Consider the following 20,807-nt stretch of genomic DNA (forward strand, 5'->3'; position numbering starts at 1 on the left):
CTGGGGTTATGGGTTTGGAGGAGGAATACCACAGAGGTGCCATTGCCATTACATCATATCAAGGATATATGCTATCATGCATGTACTATCCCTGATGATATTGACCTTGATCACTAGCCTGAGGTAGTATTTGCCAGATTTCTCCACTGTAAAGTTATTCCCTCCCTCTTTTCTGAAGTATACTCTACTAATCTATATTCTTTTTGAGCTCTAACATGCCATGATTTTATTATGTTACAGACAGATTCCCTTACCTGCACAGATCAATTTGATAAAGTCGAATCTGTCACCAAGAATGCATGCTTGTGCTGCTTAACTCCACAGAAAATTTTCTTGGGACCCATTTTATACTATATGGTTATGTGAGAATTTTCAGTTATGTTTCATAAAATGAGACTCTGATTTCTGCTAACCTTTCTAGAAAGTGCGTTCTACTAAGAAATGATAACAACTTTACAAATCTTAGAGATGGTCTAACTTCTGGAAACCTTTTACTATGAGAACCCAAGATCTAGAATTTCCAAACCCCAGTGACCATGATGATAGAAAAAAGAAAATGAGAAGCTTTGGAGAATGTTGGTGGGGATGAGGAGAGAAATTAATGTTGGTTCTAAATTAAGTCAAGGATCTGGAATTAGAAAAATAGGTGAGTTTTTTTTCGTTTGTTTTGTGTTTTGTTCTGTTTTATTCTGCTATACATATGTGTGAAGATGGCAGCTGCAGTTATCTCAGAGATTTGAGCCCCTCTACATTGGTCTCTCCAGAAAAACACAACTACTCAAACCTCTTCTTGGGCAGGGAAACAAAGGATGCAAGAGACAAATGACTTTCTGCCTTTCTCTACTTCCAAGATGGTTTTGGAAAAGCTAGCTAAAAGGGAGAATTAACCGGGCTTTATAATAACGGCTAGCATATTAAGCATTTATTATGTGCCAGGCATTTTTCAAGGTATCTTACATGTACTGACTCGCAAGGTCCTCACAAGAAACTCATGGGGGAGGTTCTATATTATGCATATTTTATGGTGAGAATACTGAGTCACAGAGAATAACTTGCCCAAAGTCACTCTGCTACTAACTGTAGCAGAGTTGGAATTTGGAACAAGACACCTTGGCTTCAGAGTCGCTGCTCTTAACTATACCATGACAACTACCTCCCTTTAAAGTGTAAGCTCCCAGAGAGCAAGAGTTTTTGTAACCAAGCAGTTACTCTTGTATCCTCAGAACCTAATACATAGTAATCAACCAACAAATAATTATTTCATGAAAGGATGAGAAAGCTTGAGGATCTAGATCATCAATCAAGCCCAAACATTGGTGGTTCTTCCAGAAGAACACTGTCATGATGCCACCTCACACTCAGAACAAACTGGGTCATTATAATCTCCTCAACTCCATTCTCTGTATCTCTCCAACTGGTCAGATTTTATGAGGCAACCAAGAAGGTTCAGTACATACTCAGCTATAGTTTTCTACCTCTCATTCATTTTCCTCCCCAACCTCATATAAGCCCTATATTTAATGCTAACTGTGAATAATCAGGTAATAGAAAGTGTTTTTAATCTCAAAATCTAAAAGTGTTCAGAAGAATACATTTTTATCTCTGGTTATGACGACATGATGCTAAATCACAGAAGTGAGTTTAAAAGCATCAGCTACCAAGGCTGAGAACATAAATCAACAAATACATTCTCATTTTTAAAATTTTAATATATACAGGGCAAATGGTTAAGAGGAGGAGAGAGCTTCTCTGTGGGTCATTTCTCACTCTCCATAGTCACCAGTTTTATTTAGACCTTTTAAAAAGTATCTGGATATTACTATCCATAAACACCCTAACCAAGAAAGAAGGGTGAGAGACTGTTTATAAACCTGAGACTTCCATCATCAATAATGATGAAGTGATAGGTAATGATTTGGACCATAGCAGAAGGAAGAATCATTTGAGCAAAACACGAAATAAAATGGAGAAAAAAAAGAAAATTTAAAAAAAGATTTTTAAATTTTAAAGTGCTGATTCCTGGCTAAATTGATATTTCTATTATTCCTTAAGCTGAGGTTTTTTGTTTTGGGGAGTTTTTTTTTTTTTTTTTTGAAAAAAAAATCTCATTATTATACTGCTTATTCCTCCTAACTCCACAAAGCAAATAATAATGCAAAATTAAATAAGATTTGAGTTATGGAGAGAACTTATTGGTGCTGTGACTTGAGATTAAAACATTAAATAATTGTGTCTGTCTGATACAGAATACACAGATGGGCCTCTTATGCAACTGCAAATGGAAATCATATATTAAACCTGTGGTAAGGTACCCAAATAGACATGTTATTTATAAATATTGCTGCAACTTTGGAATGAAAAATATAAAATACATAGTAAAAGAAAATTTTAAGATAATATGACATAGAACTAGGATATTAAAATGATTTATTACCTTGATATTGGATATAACTAGGACTGTACTAAGGTAAAAAAAAAAAAAAACCAGTATGCTGTAATATGAAAGAAATAGTTTCATTTAGGAGAGGAAATGTAGAGTTTCAAATATATGGAGTGACCAGAAAAGTGTCTTTGTTGCCTCTGTTGTACTCTCAATCTTTTATTTAATTGGCATTAATTTAACTGTTTGACCGTGGCAGATTTGCAAAATGTGTTATGTAAGACTGTTCAAGTTAAAATGCCTTTTTCTTTTTTTGCTTTTTTTTTTTTATATATTAGTGAAGTTCTTTCTTTCAAGGAAAAACTACCATACCCAACACAACAGCTTTTCAGGCTTTTAAAAATGTTTGAAAGGGATCTCAAAGCCATAATAACTCCATTAAAATTGCTTTGAAAGGGATAATTTAAATGTTTTATTTATGTTCATGTTGTAGTGTAAGCACAGACAATATTTTAGTAGAAAATGTATATGTATAACCTTAGGGAAAAAAGAAAACTTGAATGAAACTGCTGAGGCAAAAGTACAGTACCATAAATAAACATACATTACTGCTTCTCTGAAAACTAATGGTTTTCAGTCCTGCATGTAATTTGGTTAGTACCAGGATAAAACCAAGACCTGAAGGGAATTTATCAAAGGGCTATAGTTCATTGATGTACCAATTCAATGTTTAATGTAATGAAAATGGGATTTATTTTAATATGGAAAGATAACCTAGTTTCTGTGATGTTAGCTGTCGCTGCATTTAATTTAAGTAGCATTTATTTTTGCAGTAACGTTTCTTATTGTGGAAGAATCTAGCTTCACACTATGTCCAGTGAAGTATTGGTCTGGTGAGATTTCTTCTCATAAGAGTTAATTTAAAAGCCTGAAGTCATCCTCAGATGTCACTATCTGGGTAATGTACTTGGTAAATTTTCCAGGAAGGAAAATGTCCAACATACAATAGATATATGTAGCTTTGACAAGCTTTGAAAGTAAAGTACAAAAGCAGTAGTGTTCCTTGGCTAAAGGAACATGCAGCGAGATATGTAAGAAAACTGGGGGAAAATTGCTGTAAAAAAAGGAAAAACAAATTATCTTAAAAAAGTATCACATGCTTTTGCCTTGGCATGATTTGAAACATATGACATCATCCAATACGGGCAGGAATTTATTTGTGAAACAGATTTCAAACTTTCTAAACATATTTATTTAGTAGAACTAGACAATAACACCAAAAAAATCTTGCAACAAAGAAATATAGCATCCTTAGCTGAATGTATGTACATTGAGATGCAAGATGAATTCCTTGAAAGCAAAGCTGTATTTGCCTCATAAATATTGCAATTTCAAGGTTTACTTGTATGTTTATTATCAAAGCCCTATTTACTTTATTATTAAGTGGATTCGAATATTAACTGTAAGAGAGTGGACACACAAAAAAGCAAAAGATACAGAATAACATGGAGGGTTTCATATCTCCTGACACTAGTGTCATAAAGATATTCCAATAAATTTAACTGCCTAAAAAGAATTTTTCACAATACCCAAATTTTCTTTATTCAGATATTTTGAGGATAATTTTTAGGACAATAAATTTCAAACTATATCTTTGGGGCTTTGGGGCAAGGCCTTTGGACCCCCCCGATCTCTTTCAATCAGGAGTTCTGTTTCATATGTTTTTTTCTGTTTCATATGTATTTGAGGTTATTCATATTTAATTTCTGAATCATCTTGCTGCTTTAAAATGTTTTTGAAAAGCTCTATTTTAGACAGAAAACAATAATAAAAGAGATGGGATAAAACAATGCATCTATTCATTCAGCTTTTAAAAGTTTTGTTGAGCACCTAGTATTTTTTATTATATAACAATACATGAATACGTTATCATTGTATTCTAACAATACTACGAAAACGTTAAACTTCCCCCAGCTCCTCTTACTGAAGATCCATAGTTTGGTATTAATCCTTCCAGTTGTCTTTCTAGGCATTTACATGTACGGAGATACGTATTTTCTTTACTTAAATAAGATCATAGGATATGTATTGTTCTACAATGTTGTTCATCAAAATCTTAGAGCTCTTTCCATTTCAATACATATAGGTCATCCAGTAGTGTGCTAATAAATGTTTAACAGCCAGCTCTCTGGGCAAAAAGGCTTGATTTTGCAGCATTTTTTGATTCCTAGAGTGTTAATACACTCCATGGACAATTTCAACTACCAATGTAAAGTCACTGAAGGTGGAATTGGGAAGAGATGTGTACAGTTGGCTTTTGTAAACCAAAATAAGCCAGCTCTAGCACACCACTAGATCAGCCCTATTTCTCTCTTTTTGGCTTTTTTATTTTGAATAAATTTAGATTTACAGAAAAGTTGCAAGTGGAATGGAATTCCTGTATACCTGTCACTTAGCTTCTTCCAGTGTTAACATCTTGCATAACCACAGTACAATTATTAAAAGTAAGAAATTAACTGGTCTGATGCAATTAACTCAACTGAGAGTTTAATTCAGATTTCCTCAATTTTTCCACAATTTTTTTTTCTATTCCAGGATCCTTCCTGGGGTCCTACACTACATTTAGTTGCCCTCTTTCTAGTTTCCTCTAGACTGACAATTTGTCATTATTAGTCCTTTTAAATCTTACATAGGATTTTATAGTATCCCACAGATGGATTTATTGGTGGTTCTATTTTCTTTTTACTATATTAACAATGTTAAAATTAATTTCCTTGTACATACCCCTTTATGCACATATGTGATTATTTCTTTAATACAGATTTCTAGAAGTAGAATTCCTCAGTCAAGGAATATTCCCAATTTAAATTTTGAGAGATATCACAAAATTGCTTTCCAAAGCCACTTTACCACTTTACAATCCAATCAGCAGTGTATAAGCAGACTGCTTCCTGACTACCAGGTGCTGAGTTAGGTACCAAGGATAAAAAGATGAAAAAGACAGGGTTCTTGCCCTTGGGATGCTTAATAATGATGAGGCCAACATATAAATAAATATCTTCAATTTAATATGGTAGGTTCTATGATAGAGTACCAAAAGAGAAACAGTAATCTCTTTATGAAATGTTCTAGTTTGTCAACATCAGCACTCTCCAATAGAAATACAGCGCAAACCACATATGTAACTTAAATTTTATATTAGCCACATTAAAAAAGTAAAAAGAAATGTGGTATTAATTTAAACATGATTTTATTTAATATACATCCAAAATATTATCATTTCAACATGGTAACCAAATAAAACTTATTAATCATATATTTTACATTCTTTCTTTCATACTAAATCTCCGACTCCGATTAGTCATATTTCAGGTGCTCGTTAGATGCATGGGTGAGTGGCTAACATATTGGACTGTATAGACCTGGGTTGTTTAGCACATATTTTTTTGAATTGTTTGTTCTTTTTATCCCTTAGATTCCACATATATGTAAAATCATATAGTGTTTATCTTTCTCTGACAGACTTAAATACTTTCTAGTTTCATCAAAGCAATATCTTTTTCCATCCTCTTCCTTTGAGTCTCTGTGTGTCTTTTAATCTGAAGTGCGTCTTCCGAATTTTTTCTTCTTAAAGAAGTCCCTCCAACATTTCCTGTAATACTGACTTCGTGGTGATAAATTCCATTAGCTTATTTTTGTCTGGGAAGCTCTTTATCTGTCTTTCAACTCTAAATGATAGTTTTGCTGGATAAAGCATCCTTGGTTGTAGATCCTGGGTCTTTATTCTGTCAAATATTTTTTGCCAAGCCCTTCTGCCCTGCATAGTTTCTTTTGAGAAGTCAGCTGCCAGTGTTATGGGTATTCCCTTATAAGTAATTACCTGTTTTTCTCTTGCTGCTTTTAATGTTTATTCTTTGTATTTAACCTTTTGAATTTTAATTATGATGTGTCTTCGTGTGGGCCTCTATGGATCCCTGATTTTTGGAATTCTCTGAGCTCCTTGGGGTTTTATGTCCATTTCCTTCACCAGATTAGGAAAGTTTTCCATCATTATTTCTTCAAACAGCTGTTCAACATCTTGATTTTCTTCAGTTATGCTGATCAGATGAATATTTGGACCCTTAATAGTGTCCATGTTCCATATGCTCCTTAATTATTTTTATAGTCTTGGCATCTTGTCTCTTGCCATTCTGATTGTGTGTCCTTGGCTTTCCCATATTCTAGATAGAGCACTTGATCCTTTCCTTCATTCACTTTGTTTATTCCTTCATTTACTCCATTTAACATACTTCTCATCTCAGATAATGTGTTCTTTATTTCAGACTGGTTCTCTTTATAATTTCCATTTCCATTTTTATGGTTTTTATCTCTTTGTTGACGTTCTCACTGAATTTATCTACACTTCCCAAAAGTTCATTGAGCATCTTTATAACCAGTGTTTTGAACTCTGCATCTGTTAGATTACTTGACTCCATTATATCTGGATCTCTGTTCTGTTCTCTCATATGGTTTCTGCTTCTTTGTCTTCCCATTTTGGCTGCCTTTCCATGTCTGTTTCTATGTAATAAGCAAAGCTCTTAAGTCTCTCAGTATTATTAGTGTGGATTTGTGAAGTAGGTGTCCAGTGGCACAGTCTTGAGAGGGGTTCAGCTACAGGCCAAATTTAGCCCAAGCCTCTGCCCCTCTGGGGCCACCTGTTAAGACTCAGCAAACAATCCACAGATACTGTGCTTATAGTTGCCTCAAAAGGCCACATCAGAAACCGAGGCCAGCTGCCTCCAGCGTGAGTCTAGGAGCTGCTCAACAAGGAGCACTTGACTCGCTGAGGATACACCTGGATGTAGCTTGGGTAGAGCCGCGAGTTTGGGTAGGTGGAGTTTCAGGAAATCCTCTGGGCGGAGCGACCTCTGTTATCCAGTTTGATTATGTCCCAGCAATGGTGCGTTGTGTCCTGCGCACTGATATGGTGGAGGGCTCAACAGGGAACAATGGATACCGCCAGCACTTCTGTACAGAGCGAGTCTTGCCTTGGTCCTCACTCATACAATGTCTCCCTGTAAGTCCTTGGTGCCCCCTGCATGCAGCTAAATGGGCACTGGTGCTCAGAGAGAGCAGTTCCGTCACTGTGAAAATACTCTCACAGTCGTGGCCCCTTTAAGAGGAGTCTGCCACTGCCGTGTCCTCCATCTTACTCAGCCGCTCCAGACCGGGCAGCCCCACGTATTGCCCCGTCCTACCTTCTGTCATTGCTGGGTGATTTCTCCTTAGTTGTATGGCCTGTTCATCAAGATCTCTGGCTATTTTTTCTTGATGCTGCTCCTTGTTTCCATCACAACTTTGACTTGGTCACCAGAGGGATAAACAGAGTCTCTATCATCTCTGCCATTTTTTTTCTGTTTAGCACATATTTTCTACATTTACTTTTAAAGAATTCCTATGGTCTCTCCCGTATAAGTAAATGTTTGCCTCTTGAAGGGGAATGGAATGGAGAAGCATTATCAATTATAAATATTGCTAAAGATCATCAGTCCTACTTAAGAGAAACAAAGTCCAACATTTTAACAGAAAGTGCAGAAAAATAGCTGCTGACAGACTTACAGGTGCAGTCTATAGAGATATGCAAGTTAAGAACTTCTGCTCCTAGAGTCAAGCTCCTTTGAGATTCAAGGTGTTTGATTGAGTTTGGTAATTGGGGACAATGAGATCATCTATTTGTTACCTTAACTTTGTAATAAATTCATAATTTCAAAGCACAGTTCCTTGCAATTAGATAAAACAAATAGAATAATAATTTTAAAATGTATATGGCTCCGCACTCAGGTACCTGTGTTAGGACATACCATTCTTAATCAGATGAAAAGACATTACTCCTGGAATATCTGAATAGACATACAAATTCTGTCCAGCCATCAAATTTCAGTAAAGTGCGAATAATGAGACTGGTACTCCAAGACCTGGTTAGTGTCCACCAGTACTTACTAAAGATGCATATTTTTATATAGGTCTTTGGGAAAAAGAACTTTGACTTTGGAGTCAGGAACACTTAGATCTACTATAATCAGTAATGTTCATTTGTAGGTATAGGTTCCGGTATTTGAGATTTTAGTTTCATTACTTTCTTTCTATTCATTTGTAGTTTATTAGTTACGTTTGTGAAGTTGGTTAGAGCACAGAGATAACAGGATTATGGGGCCAATTCTTCTCTTTATGAGCTTTCATACCACTCTTCTCAGGGATGTCACTAATATTGCTTTATTAGCATGCTCTTACTATACCTTACTCAGAATCACTATCATTTGAGTTTTAATTGTTTCTAATAATTGCAAGAGAAATTCATCAGGCAACACTGGCCTTAATCCAAAGAAAGATGTAGAAACCAATTAAATGCTTAAAAGTTTTAAGGATAAATTAGAAGGTAGGTGTTACAAATATCTTTGGCTCCAAATAAAAATGGATGAATGATTTTTAAATAAGCAATCTTACTAGCTTTCCATTTCTCGGTCACTAATTCATATACTATATGAATGTTAGACATACAAATTAGTCTGCCTAAGGATATAAAGAAGAATATGAGATGGCTTATGAACAGGTTTACTTTTTTTTTCCCCTTTTTGGTAAGATTTGGATGCTGTTGAAAACTGCAGTAAGAAAACAAATTAAAGGATTTCCTCAGCTCCTGTCTAAGCATTTATTTTTCTCCCAACATTCTTTCCTCTCAGTGACCTCATTCATTCTTACAACCTCAATTGCTGCCTCTGTGCATATATTATTTGGTAGTCTTGTTCCAGCATTAATATTTTTCAGGAACGTCAGACCTCCAGACCTCTTGTGTTGAACATGATTATTTGGATAGCCCATCAATTCCTAGAACCCAATATCTCCAAAGATGGATTGACTGTGTTCTTCCCATCACCCCTCCCTGCCCCAGACCAACTAATTAATCATCACTCATCAAACACATGTCCAGCACCAACCATGTGTAACTAGTGCTGAGCTAAGTGTGGAATTCCTTAACTCTATTAATGGTTCCACCATGCTATCAGTTATTCAGGCTCAAAATCTTAACCATTTTGGATTTCTTCCTTTCCCTCACTTATTCCTGTGCCAAGCCCCATAAATCTACACATGGGCACAAGCGTTCAGGGGCACGCACACATGCACAAAGACACAGAGCTTGTTGCCAAATACTAAAGTAACATTTACACAATTTCTCTTTAAGCAATTGCCTTATTTGTATACCCACTGCCACTGCCCTACTTGAGACACTCATTTATCACTTAGATTATTAGAATGCCTTCCCAATTTGTGTTGCCAAATCTTTGGACTTCTAATTAATTCTTCTATCCACCACTACTGGATTTATCTTTCTACAAAGGGTACTCTGATGATATCACTATTTACCTAAAAACCATCAGTGCTCCTCATTGCTAGAAAACTAATCTTCCTAAAGTAAACTGATCATATCACTCATCTGCACAGAAAATAACAATTCCTGCTTGCTTCCTAATAAATAGAATACAAATATCTAAGTGTGGCATTCAATGTCCTCCATAATATGACCCTAATCTACCCTTCCAGACTTAACTTCCATTAGCACCTCTACATAGCTAAACTCAAACCAACACCAACTTCCTTTACTTTAAAGGTATCTAGTGCTTTACAAACTCATTTTTTTTGTACAGCCTTCCCCCTTTCCCCACCCATTGCTGCCACATGTCGAAGCCCTATATATCATTCAAGGTCCATTTTTAATTCTACTTCTTTCATTAAATTTATATCCCTGATCAGCCCAGCCAATTTTAATCTATTGTTCCTTTAAACCATTTCATTTTTTTTAAGTTTATTGGGGTAGCATTGGTTAATACAATTATATAATTTTCAGGTGTGCATTACAATTTGAGATCTATATATTTTATTGTGTGATTAACACACAGAGTCCAGTATCCTCCAACTACCACATATTTGATCCTTTTACCCACTTCATTTGACCCCCTTTACTCTGTCTACCTCTTCCCTCCTCCCCCATCCCCTACCCTCTGGTAACCACTAGTCCATTGTCCATGTCTCTGAGTCTCTGTTTGTCCTGCTCATTTGTTGCTATTAGATTTATTTCCCACATATAAGTAATATCATGTGATTTTCAACTTTTTCAATCTGGCTTATTTCGCTTAGCATGAGTATCTCAAAGTCAAATCAGGTTGTTGCAAATGGCAGTATTTCATCTCCTCTTATGGATGAGTAATATCCCATTGTATATATGTACCACCACTTCTATAGCCAATTATCTATTGTAGGATACTTCGATTGCTTCCATGTCCTGGCCACTGTGAATAATGCTGCTATGAACATTGGTGTGCAAATATCTTTTTGGATATGGGTTTTCAAGTCTTTGGGGTAAATACTCAGTAGAAGGATTGCTGGATCATAGAGGAGATTAATTCTTAGTTTTTTCAGGAACCTCCATACTGTTTTCCATAGTAGCTGTACCAATTTGCAGTCCCACCAGCAGTGTTTGAGAGTTCCTTTTTCTCCGTATTCTCTCCAACATTTGTTATTACTTGTCCTATTGATTACAGCTATTCTAACAGGTGTGAGATGGTATCTTATTGTGGTTTTGATTTGCATTTCTCTAATAGCCAGCGATGTTGAGCATTTTTTCATATATTTGTTGCCCATTTGTATGTCCTCTAGGGAGAAGAGTCTGTTCAGGTCCTCTGCTCATTTTTTTATTGGATCATTTGGGTTTTTTGTTGTTGTTGTAATTCAGTCATATGAGTTCTTTGTATATTTTGGATATTAGGCTCTTATTGGAGGCGTTGCTTGCAAATATATTTTCCCATTTGGATGGTTGTCTCTTTGCCTTGTTAACAATTTCTTTTGCTGAACAGAAGCTTTTTGGTTTGATGTAGTTCCATTCATCTATTTTAGCTTTTACTTCCCTTGCCTTTGAGGTCAAATTCATAAAATCCTCTTTAAGTACAAGGTTCTTCAGTTTAGTTCCTATGTTTTCTTCTATACATTTTATTGTTTCAGGTCTTATATTCAAGTCCTTAATCCATTTTGAGTTCATTTTGGTGTGTGGTGATATGCAACAGTCTAGTTTAATTCTTTTGCAAGTGGCCTTCTAATTTTCCGAGCACCATTTATTGAAGAGGCTTTCCTTTCTCCACTGTATGTTTTGGGCGTTTTTGTAGAAAATTATTTGCCCATATAAATATGGGTTTACTTCTGGACTCTCAATTCTGTTCCACTGGTCAGTGTATCTGTTTTGCTGCCAATACCATGTCATTTTGATTACATTCTCTTTGTAGTATAACTTGAAGTCGGGCAGAGTGATGCCTCCAGCCGCGTTCTTTTTCTCAGGATGGCTTTGGCAATTTGGGGACTTTTGTGCTTCCATACAAATCCGGTGACTTTTTGTTCTATTTCTTTAAAAAATACTGATTAGATTTTGATGGAGATTGCATTAAATTTGTATAATGCTTTAGGTAATATGATCATTTTAAGTATGTTGATTCTTCCAGTCCAAGAACATAGAATGTCTTTCCATTTCTTTGTATCTTCTTCAATTTCTTTCAATGGGGTCTTGTAGTTTTCATCATATAGGTTGTTCACATGCTTCATTAGATTTATTCCTAGGTATTTTATTCTTTTTGTTGCAATAGCAAAAGGGTTTATTTTTTCCACTTCTTTTTCTGACACTTCATTATTGGAGTATAGGAACCCTATGAATTTTTGAACGTTGATTTTGCATTGAGAAATTTTACTGCATTTGCTTATTGTTTCTAGCAGTGTTCTTGTGGAGTCTTTAGGCTTTTCTATATAGAGAATCATGTCATCTGCAAATACTGATAGTTTGATTTCTTTGTTTCCTATTTGGATGCCTTTTATATCTTTCTCTTGCCTGATCGTACTTGCTAGGACCTCCAATTTTATATTGAATACGAGTGGCAATAGTGGACAGCCTTGTCTTGTTCCTGATCTTAGAGGGAAGGTTTTTAGTTTTTCACCATTAAGTATAATGTTGACTGAGGGTTTTTCATAGATGGCCTTTATTGTGTTAAGGTACTTTCCTTCTATACCGATTTTGGCAAGTGTTTTGATCATAAATGGATGCTGTATCTTGTCGAAGGCTTTTTCTGTATCTATGGATATGATCATATGATTCTTATTTTTTAATTTGTTTATGTGGTGTATTACATTAATCGATTTGCATATGTTCAATCATTCCTGTGCCCCTGGGATGAAGTCCACTCGATCGTGGTGTATATTCTTTTTAATATGTTGCTGTATTCGGTTTGCTAGTATCTTATTTATAATTTTACATCTGTGTTCATGAGAGATATTGGTCTGTAGTTTTCTTTTTTTGTGTTATCTTTACCAGGTTTTGATATCACAGTAATACTGGCCTCATAAAATGTGTTGGAAAGTATTGCCTCCTCTTCAATTTTTTGGAAGAATTTGAGGAGAGTAGGTATTAAAATCTTCTTTGAATGTTTGGTAGAATTCACTGGTGAAGCCATCTGGTCCTGGACTTTTACTTTTTGGTGGGTTTTTGATGATTGTTTCAATTTCCATACTGCTGATCAGGCTATTTAGATTTTCCAATTCTTTTTGATTCAGTCTATGAAGATTGTATTTTTCTAAGTACTGGTCCATTTCTTCTAGGTTATTAAATTTGTTATTGCATAATTTTTCTAGTATTCTTGCATGATCCTTTGTATTTCTGCAATATCAGTCATAATTTCCCCTCTTTCATCCCTGATTTTGTTTATTTGTGTCCTTTCTCTTATTTCTTTAGTGAGTCTAGCCAGGGGTTCGTCAATGTTTTCAACCTTCTCAAACAACCTTGTTGTATTTATTTTTTCTTTTTCTTTCTTTTTCTTGCTTTCAATTTCAGTTGTTTATGCTCTAATTTTGATGATTTCTTTCCTTCTGCTGACATTAGGCCTCATTTGCTCTTCTTTTTCTAGTTTTCTGAGATGATGCGTTAGGTTGTTTATTTGGGCTCATTCTTGTTTTTGGAGCTAGGCTCATAATAATATGAACTTTCCTCAGGCCCTGATAATATGAACTTTCCTCTTATGACCACTTTTCCCATGTTCCAAAAGGTTTAATATGTTTTACTATCATTATCATTCATTTCTATGTATCTCTTGATCTCTCCTTTTATTTCTTCCCTGACCCAGTTATTCTTCAGTAGCATGTTGTTTAATCTCCATATATTTGTGGCTCTTCCTGATTTCTTTTTGCAGTTGATCTCTAGTTTCAAGCATTGTAATCAGAGAATATGGTTGGTATGATTTCACCCCTCTTATATTTGTTGAGGCTATCTCTCTGTCCCAGCATGTGGTCGATTCTTGAGAATAATCCATATACACTAGAGAAGAATGTATAAGCAGCTGTTTTGGGATGGAAGGCTCTGTAAATGTCAATTATGTCCAGGTGGTCTAATGTGTCATTTAAGGATGCTATTTCCTTACTGATTTTCTGTTTGGATGATCTGTCCATATCCAACAGTGCGGTATTTAGGTCCCCTATTTTGATCATGTTTTCATCTGTTTCTCCATTTAGTTCTATTAATAATTGCTTTACATATTTTGGGGCTCCTTGATTGGGAACATAGATATTAATAAGTGTTATGTCTTTTTGGTGCATGATTCCCTGTATCATTATGAAGTGTCCCTCAGTATCTTCCTTTACCTTTTTGTTTTTGAAGTCTATTTCATCTGATATTAGTACCATTTCTCCTGCTTTTCTCTGAATGACATTTGCATGAAATGTCATTTTTCACCCTTTCAGTCTGAGTTTATATTTGTCTTTTGGAGCTGAGATGTGTCTCCTGGAGGCAGCATATGGTTTGGTTTTGTTTTTTTGATCTATTCTGCAACTCCATGCCTTTTTATTGGTGAGTTCAGCCCATTTACATTTAGGGTGATTATTGAAATATGAGGTCTTCTTATAGCCATTTTATCTTTTACTTTCTGATAGCTTGTTGTTTCTATTGCTTCCTTGTCCTTGTGTTTCTGTTTTCTTTATTTTGGTTGGCTTTTGTGGATTTTCCCTCTGGTTCTTCTTGTTTCATGTTATATACATCAGTTTTGAATATTTGACGTGTGGTCACCATTATGAATATGAAAATTTTATATATGTATATGTGTATGTATACACACACACACACACACACACACACACACACACACACACAGTTGTCCACTTTCTTCTGTGTGTGCCTTATCTCCTTTCCTCTTTGCGAATTTGGATCTTTGAATCCTCCCCTTTTCAGTCATTGTTATCTCAATTTTTCCTATGTATGCTGAACATTCATTACTATCTTGCTATAACAATTCTCTTGTTATTATTTAAGTTTATAATGCCCTGTTCTTAGTAAGGGTTGCACTCCTCTGCTTCTATTTGCCTGATAGTCACTTTACTCCTGATTATGTATTTTTGTTGTTGTTGTTGTTGTTGTTATTATTATTTTGTTTAAGGTGAGCTGACTCTTTTCAGTATCTCCTGTAGTGCAGTCCTAATAATGCAGAATTCCCTCAATTTTTGTATGTCTGGAAAAGTCTTAATTTCTCCTTCATATCTAAAGGAGAGCTTAGCTAGATACATTATTCTAGGCTGTTAGTTCCTTTCACTTAATAGTTTAAATATTTGAGTCCATTTCTTTCTGGCTTGTAAGGTTTGCGTTGAGAAGTCCAATGATAATCTATATGGGTTGACTTTTATAAGTTACCGTCTTTTCCCTGGCTGCCCTGAGAATTCTGTCTTTGTAATGATTTTTGAAAACTTTAATACAATGTGTCTGGTAGGTTGAGATAATTGCGTGTTCTCTTGACTTCTTGAATTCAGAACTTCAGTTAATTCCTTAGTCTTGGGAAATTCTCGTTCATTATTTGTCTGAAAATGCTTTCTAGTCCCTGCTCCTTTTCTTGCCTTCGAGAATTCCCATTATTTTTATGTTTCCTTTCCTGATGGTATCAGCTAGTTCTTGAATTTCTCTTTCATTATTTTTCATTCTTTGTTTTTTCTCTTCTTCCTTCTGATTTATTTCTAGACTTCTGTCTTCGATATCACTGATCCTTTCCTCCATTTGGTTGACTCTATTTCCTAAGTTTGCTATTTCATTTTTAAACTCTTGCAGTGTGTTTTTTATTTCCAGAAGTTCTATTTGGTTCCTTTTGAGGGTGTCAGTCTCCTTGCTCTGCTCATCTACTTGTTTTTTTCAATTCCTGAAATTGTCGATTTGAGCTGTTTTAGATTTCATTGAGTTTTTTCAAAAGTACCATCCTGAATTCTCTGTCATTTAAGTCCCATATTTCTATGTCTGTAAGCTTATTTTCTGGAGATTTTGATCTTTCTTTCTGAGATGCCTTGTCACCTTGGTTGTTTTTGGTGTTTAATGAACTGTTCCTGCAACTGGGCATTAATGGAATTGTATCTGTTGTTTTTCCAGAAAGAAGATTTATTTTTTAATAAATAATTAGCCTGCTGCTAAGGCGCTTTTCTTTTGGTTTCCACTAGGTGGCATCTAAGCCTCTTGGATCCCTGATTTATATAAAGTCTAAATGTCATTTTTATTTTCTTGTATATATTTAATCACACTTGCTACTCCTTTTTTCAGTCCCTGTTAGTGTTAGCAACTGTTTCAGTAGTGTTTGCTTAGATTCTCCTGGGGCTCCGCAGTGATCAGTCTCAGCGGGGAGAAGCTCTCTGGGTTGAGGGTTGGGGACTGCGGCTCAGCCTTGGTTTTTTCAACCGGGTCCAATAAAAATCGATTGTTGTTTCTTTGCTGTCCCATCCTGCTTCTCTGCTTTCTGCCCTGATTACTGGGCCCTGATGCTGGCTGCTCGAAATTCTGGCACTTCCAGGCAGGCTGATCAGGGAAGTTGCCTCTCCTTCACCTTCTCCTGAAAGGAACTCCAGTGACTATGAGAGGCAGTTTCTTTATTTCTTCCATTCCAATGCTCGACATCCGGGGTCCTGACCTCTAGTAGCTCTCATGCACAGATCTCACATTCAGATGTGCTGGTGTGCAGTTTGGGTGTTTTTTGTTGAGTTTTACATGTTCAGCTTATTGTTGTTTCAAGGGGAGAGATTTGAGGATGTCTCTCACTCTGCCATGTTTCTAGACAATTTCTTTTAAAAACAAAAATTTATTTTCCCCATATGCAAACATCACATGTGTTCATTGTAAAAAAATACAGACAATACAGAAATCGTAATGAAGAAAATAAAAACTCTCCATAAGCCCTTCATTCTGTTATCATGTTGCTATATATCCCCCCTGCCCTTTACCAGATATCAACATATTTACATATACATACACACACATACACTATATACATCGTACTATTCATACTATTTAGTAGCCTGATGTTTTTCATTTGATGCATTATAAATATTTCCCATGCTATTACATGGTCTTCTGAAACATGATTTACTGGCAATGTAATCCTGTATTATTTATAATATCATTAGTTATTTAATTAATCTCTTTGGTTTTAAATGTTATAATGAATATCCTTGTAGTTTGGTGCACAGTCATAGTTAATTCATAGAAATTGAATAATTGGCTAAATGGGTAAGCCAAATTTTTAAATATTTTTTTGAAAAATGGTGTCACGTTGCCTTCCCAAAAGGTGATATTTTTATATTCTCATCACTAGTCTATGAGAGTACCAATTTTCCTGCATTCCGATCAACACTAAAGATTTTTAATTCTCTGATAGCAATTTGAACTTGTAGACTATTCTGCATTACATTATAGTTCTTTTATACTTGTATTACTTTCAACTCCTACTTTAGTAGCCATCTAGATTTTCACATCTACAGCGGCTATCACAGGGCCTTATGCATACTAGGCATTCAGGAAATGTTGACTAAATTGAATTGAGTCAGAGTCATAGTGAAGATCTCCCATGTTCTTGAGATAGCCTGTCTACCATTACTCCATTTCCATATGCAAACTAGAGTTACATGACTAAGGGAAATGAAAAAGAAAAGGGTCATACCACTGAGGAGCAGAATCCAATCCCATTACAGTTTTTAAACTAATACTCCAACTTTTAATCCTGCCATTGGGATAGCTTCTGCCTCAAAATTTTAACAACAGCTTCTTAGAAAGGTAGCTATATGTATGACATAGGTATATAATGCAAATTGCTTGGTCTAACTAAAAAAAAAACTGGTCATGACATTTTTAGGTGCAAAGGGACAGCTGGTTTAGAGACCTCAGCAAGTCTGGAATAAATTTATCTGTGGCTTGTTTTCTTGCAGCAGTACATTTGTTCGGCCTGACTTGGCAGTTGCAACCAGTTGAAGGACAGCTCTATGAAAATGGAGTTAGCAAAGGCAACAGAGGGACCGAATCCATGGATACTACTTACTTTCCAATTGGAGGAAAAGTTTCCGATAAATCAGAAAAAAAAGGTACAGTGATCAAAGTGATGGATTGATTATTGATTACTCTTCTTCTAATTTGGTCATTAGAACCAAATCTTGGATGGGTTGACTTCATATTAAATTTCATGATCACTTGAAAGAAGTACTTTACATGGACAGAATAAATACATGTAAGTGCCTTGTGAAAGCAAATTTTCCTTTCTCTAGTGCCTTGAGTATAAACCAATTAAACTTTTCAAATATGTTGGCAATTTTGAAAATAAATAAATATTTCCAAGATGAAAATTTCAATACAATAGAAATTGCATTTCACCTATAACTACCCTGAAGCAACATGGGATTTTGATTAAATTCTCTGTGTTCAAGTCTAGCATTTATATATAACATTTTACGAAGGTTATGTGGAAATTTCTTCAGTTTATAATAAGAAACAAACTTTTATGCTTAATATAAGGGTGAATGTTTATGTCAATGTGGGAATATGAATCTTTTTCTAGTTAAGGAACATGAATTCTTCCTAGTTGGGCAAAGAAAAGCACTTTGAGCACTGAATTGTGAAATTTAAAATACATAAGCTTGAACTACCTGACTTATTTACAATAAATGCCACAGTACCAGCACTCCCAACATCTTATTCACATTGAATGATCTTAGTCTTAGTATATAAGCTTTGAAAATAGCTGGAAGTTTGTATTATAATGTCTCTTGAAATAGAATTTCATACAGAGGGACTTAAACCATGTTCAATTTAAAAAGTAGGAAGTGAAAAAAATGTATAGCTAGCACTATCCTAAATATTTTTAGATTATATATAAACAGATGAATGAATGAGTGAATGAATGACCCAAACCCTATCTTCAAAAAGTTTACAATTTCTATATGGATACTTAAAAAGTTTTATTTTGGTAATTAGTTATAAATAAGATATTTTGTTTTATAGTCCTTTGGGTTACTACTCCTTACTTGTGTTCCTAGTTTCTTTTGGGGCGCGGGTCATTTGCAGATTTTGTTCTTTTTTTATTTTTGTTTGCTTTTGAGAAAGTAACTTTGCTTTGGTCTATGCTTCAGTAAAAATTAACGCTTAGGGTTCAGGAAAACATTATGGTTTATTTTAGTTTTCAATTCATAATGTAGTTTGCTTTATGTTCTCATTTAGAAATGTTGTTTCTAGCCTGGGCTGACCTTTCCTAGCAAATTTACTGTTGCTGCTGAGAGGGGCTGAGAGTAGTACAAGGGCCACAGATGGCAGAGGAAGAGGTCTGAATACACTCAGACTTGGAATTTTTCTCCCTTACCTTCTATCCTACTATTAGATTCCTTCATATGTGCAAGTATAAGAACCATCATTTGGTATCATATGCCTATGGGTTTCTTGCCAGTCGCACTGAAAATCATGAATTATCTGAGGAAAATGAAACATGCAAGATAGCAGAAGGTTATCACATAGTTGTGAAGGGGTTCAGAACAGGCTCCCCAAGATGCCCCACTTTTGCATGTGGATCAATTTGAGGTGAAGGCAGTTAGGCCCTGCAGGCTCAAGAGAAACTTTTCTCTCTCTCTCAAAGAATTTTAATTTGAGGCCTTGCCGATAATAAAAGTTATTAGCAGAAATAACTTTTTATGCCCTATCTATAGAGCAGGGCAAACTTCTAATTACTGAGCATCTGTTCTTCTTACCGTCTTGTGAATTACCCTTCTTCCCTCTGAAGCTTCAGTGCATCTTACCTCATTCTTTAGCTTGGAATGTCTTATATACTTTTCCCCTTTCTATCTCTGAACCTCTTATGTATGTGGAGTCTCATATATATGTATATAATTAAATTTGATTATTTTCTCTTGTTAATCTGTGTCATGTAGACTTAATTATAAACCAACCAAAAGAACCTAGAAGGGTAGAGTAAAATTTCTTCCTCTCCCAAAAGTTGTCATCAGAGCATATTCATTTCTGTACTTTAATTCAGATCTCTATAATTCTTTTCCACAAAGTAGCTTGATGATGACGAAATTTATTAAACAATTACCATATAGCAAGAATTGCTCTAGAAACTTAACATGTATTATATCATGAAGGTAACTTTATGGTTCCCATTTTCCAAAAAAGAAACAGAGGCACCAAGAGGTTAAGTAACTTGCCCAAGTTCACAGAGCTAGAAACTGGTAGTCTGATTTCAGAGCCTTGTCTCTTAACTTCTACACTACACTGAAATCTACACAGAAAATGTGTGTGAAAACCATAAAAGATACTTTACACAATGAAAGCAAACCCCTAGAGTCTATTCATGAGATATTTTAGAGAAATTCTGTGCATATATATTTTAAAGTATTATGACAATTTTCATAAATAAAAAATGTTTTCGTCTCTGCTCAGTTATAACAACAGAGCCAAACCAATTTCAATTTAATATTTTACTAAAAAAAATTATTGAGTTGATGTCATATATACTGAGTTGTTGTGTTAAATTAACTTTCTATGGAAATCTGAGTAAAATTTATAACTGCACCTTATACTTCTGCTATGTTAGGTCATTACTGCATATTACTTACCAAGTAAAAGCATAGCTCTTCTTTTATAATGCCATGAATATAATACTAAGCCAAACCTTGCAAAAGATATAATATGGTGTAACACTCTTTTCAAATGACCTGATGTCTCCTTTTATGATTTTCTAGTATCATGAATCCCATAAATACAGTTCCAGACGCTTGTCTTAGTGATGCTGTATGCATTAAAATGTGAAACTGAAAACCAGATAATTTAATTCTTTTTACACTGTTTTCCTTAGTCTCCTAGAGGATTAGGTATTATAACACTGTAGTTAAGAACCTGGACTCTGGAGTCTGACAGATCTGGCTTTGAATACTAACTCCGTTATTTACTGGCTCTCCAACTCAGGCAATAAATTCACACAACCTCCTTGAACCAGTGTCCTCATCTGTAACATAAAGATGATAATAATAGTACCTGTCTTATATGGGGGTCATGAGGATTAAGTGAGACATAGAAGTAGAAGTGAAG

At 35.1% G+C, this 20,807-nt stretch overlaps 1 protein-coding gene across 3 annotated transcripts in view; it reads left to right on the top strand.

The window, feature by feature from the left end:
- Positions 1-20,807, top strand: part of TENM1 (teneurin transmembrane protein 1) — a 745,224-nt gene that overhangs the window by 339,300 nt on the left and 385,117 nt on the right. For 2 of the 3 annotated variants that reach the window (XM_011378218.2, XM_011378220.2), the window contains exon 6: positions 17,666-17,818. In XM_011378218.2, the coding sequence (XP_011376520.1) occupies positions 17,666-17,818 (153 nt within the window). The remainder of the gene's footprint in view (positions 1-17,665; positions 17,819-20,807) is intronic. The other variant, XM_011378219.2, reaches the window with a different exon arrangement.

Source organism: Pteropus vampyrus, unplaced genomic scaffold (assembly GCF_000151845.1).
Source record: "Pteropus vampyrus isolate Shadow unplaced genomic scaffold, Pvam_2.0 Scaffold335, whole genome shotgun sequence".
In the NCBI taxonomy this organism is placed as follows: Eukaryota; Metazoa; Chordata; class Mammalia; order Chiroptera; family Pteropodidae; genus Pteropus; species Pteropus vampyrus.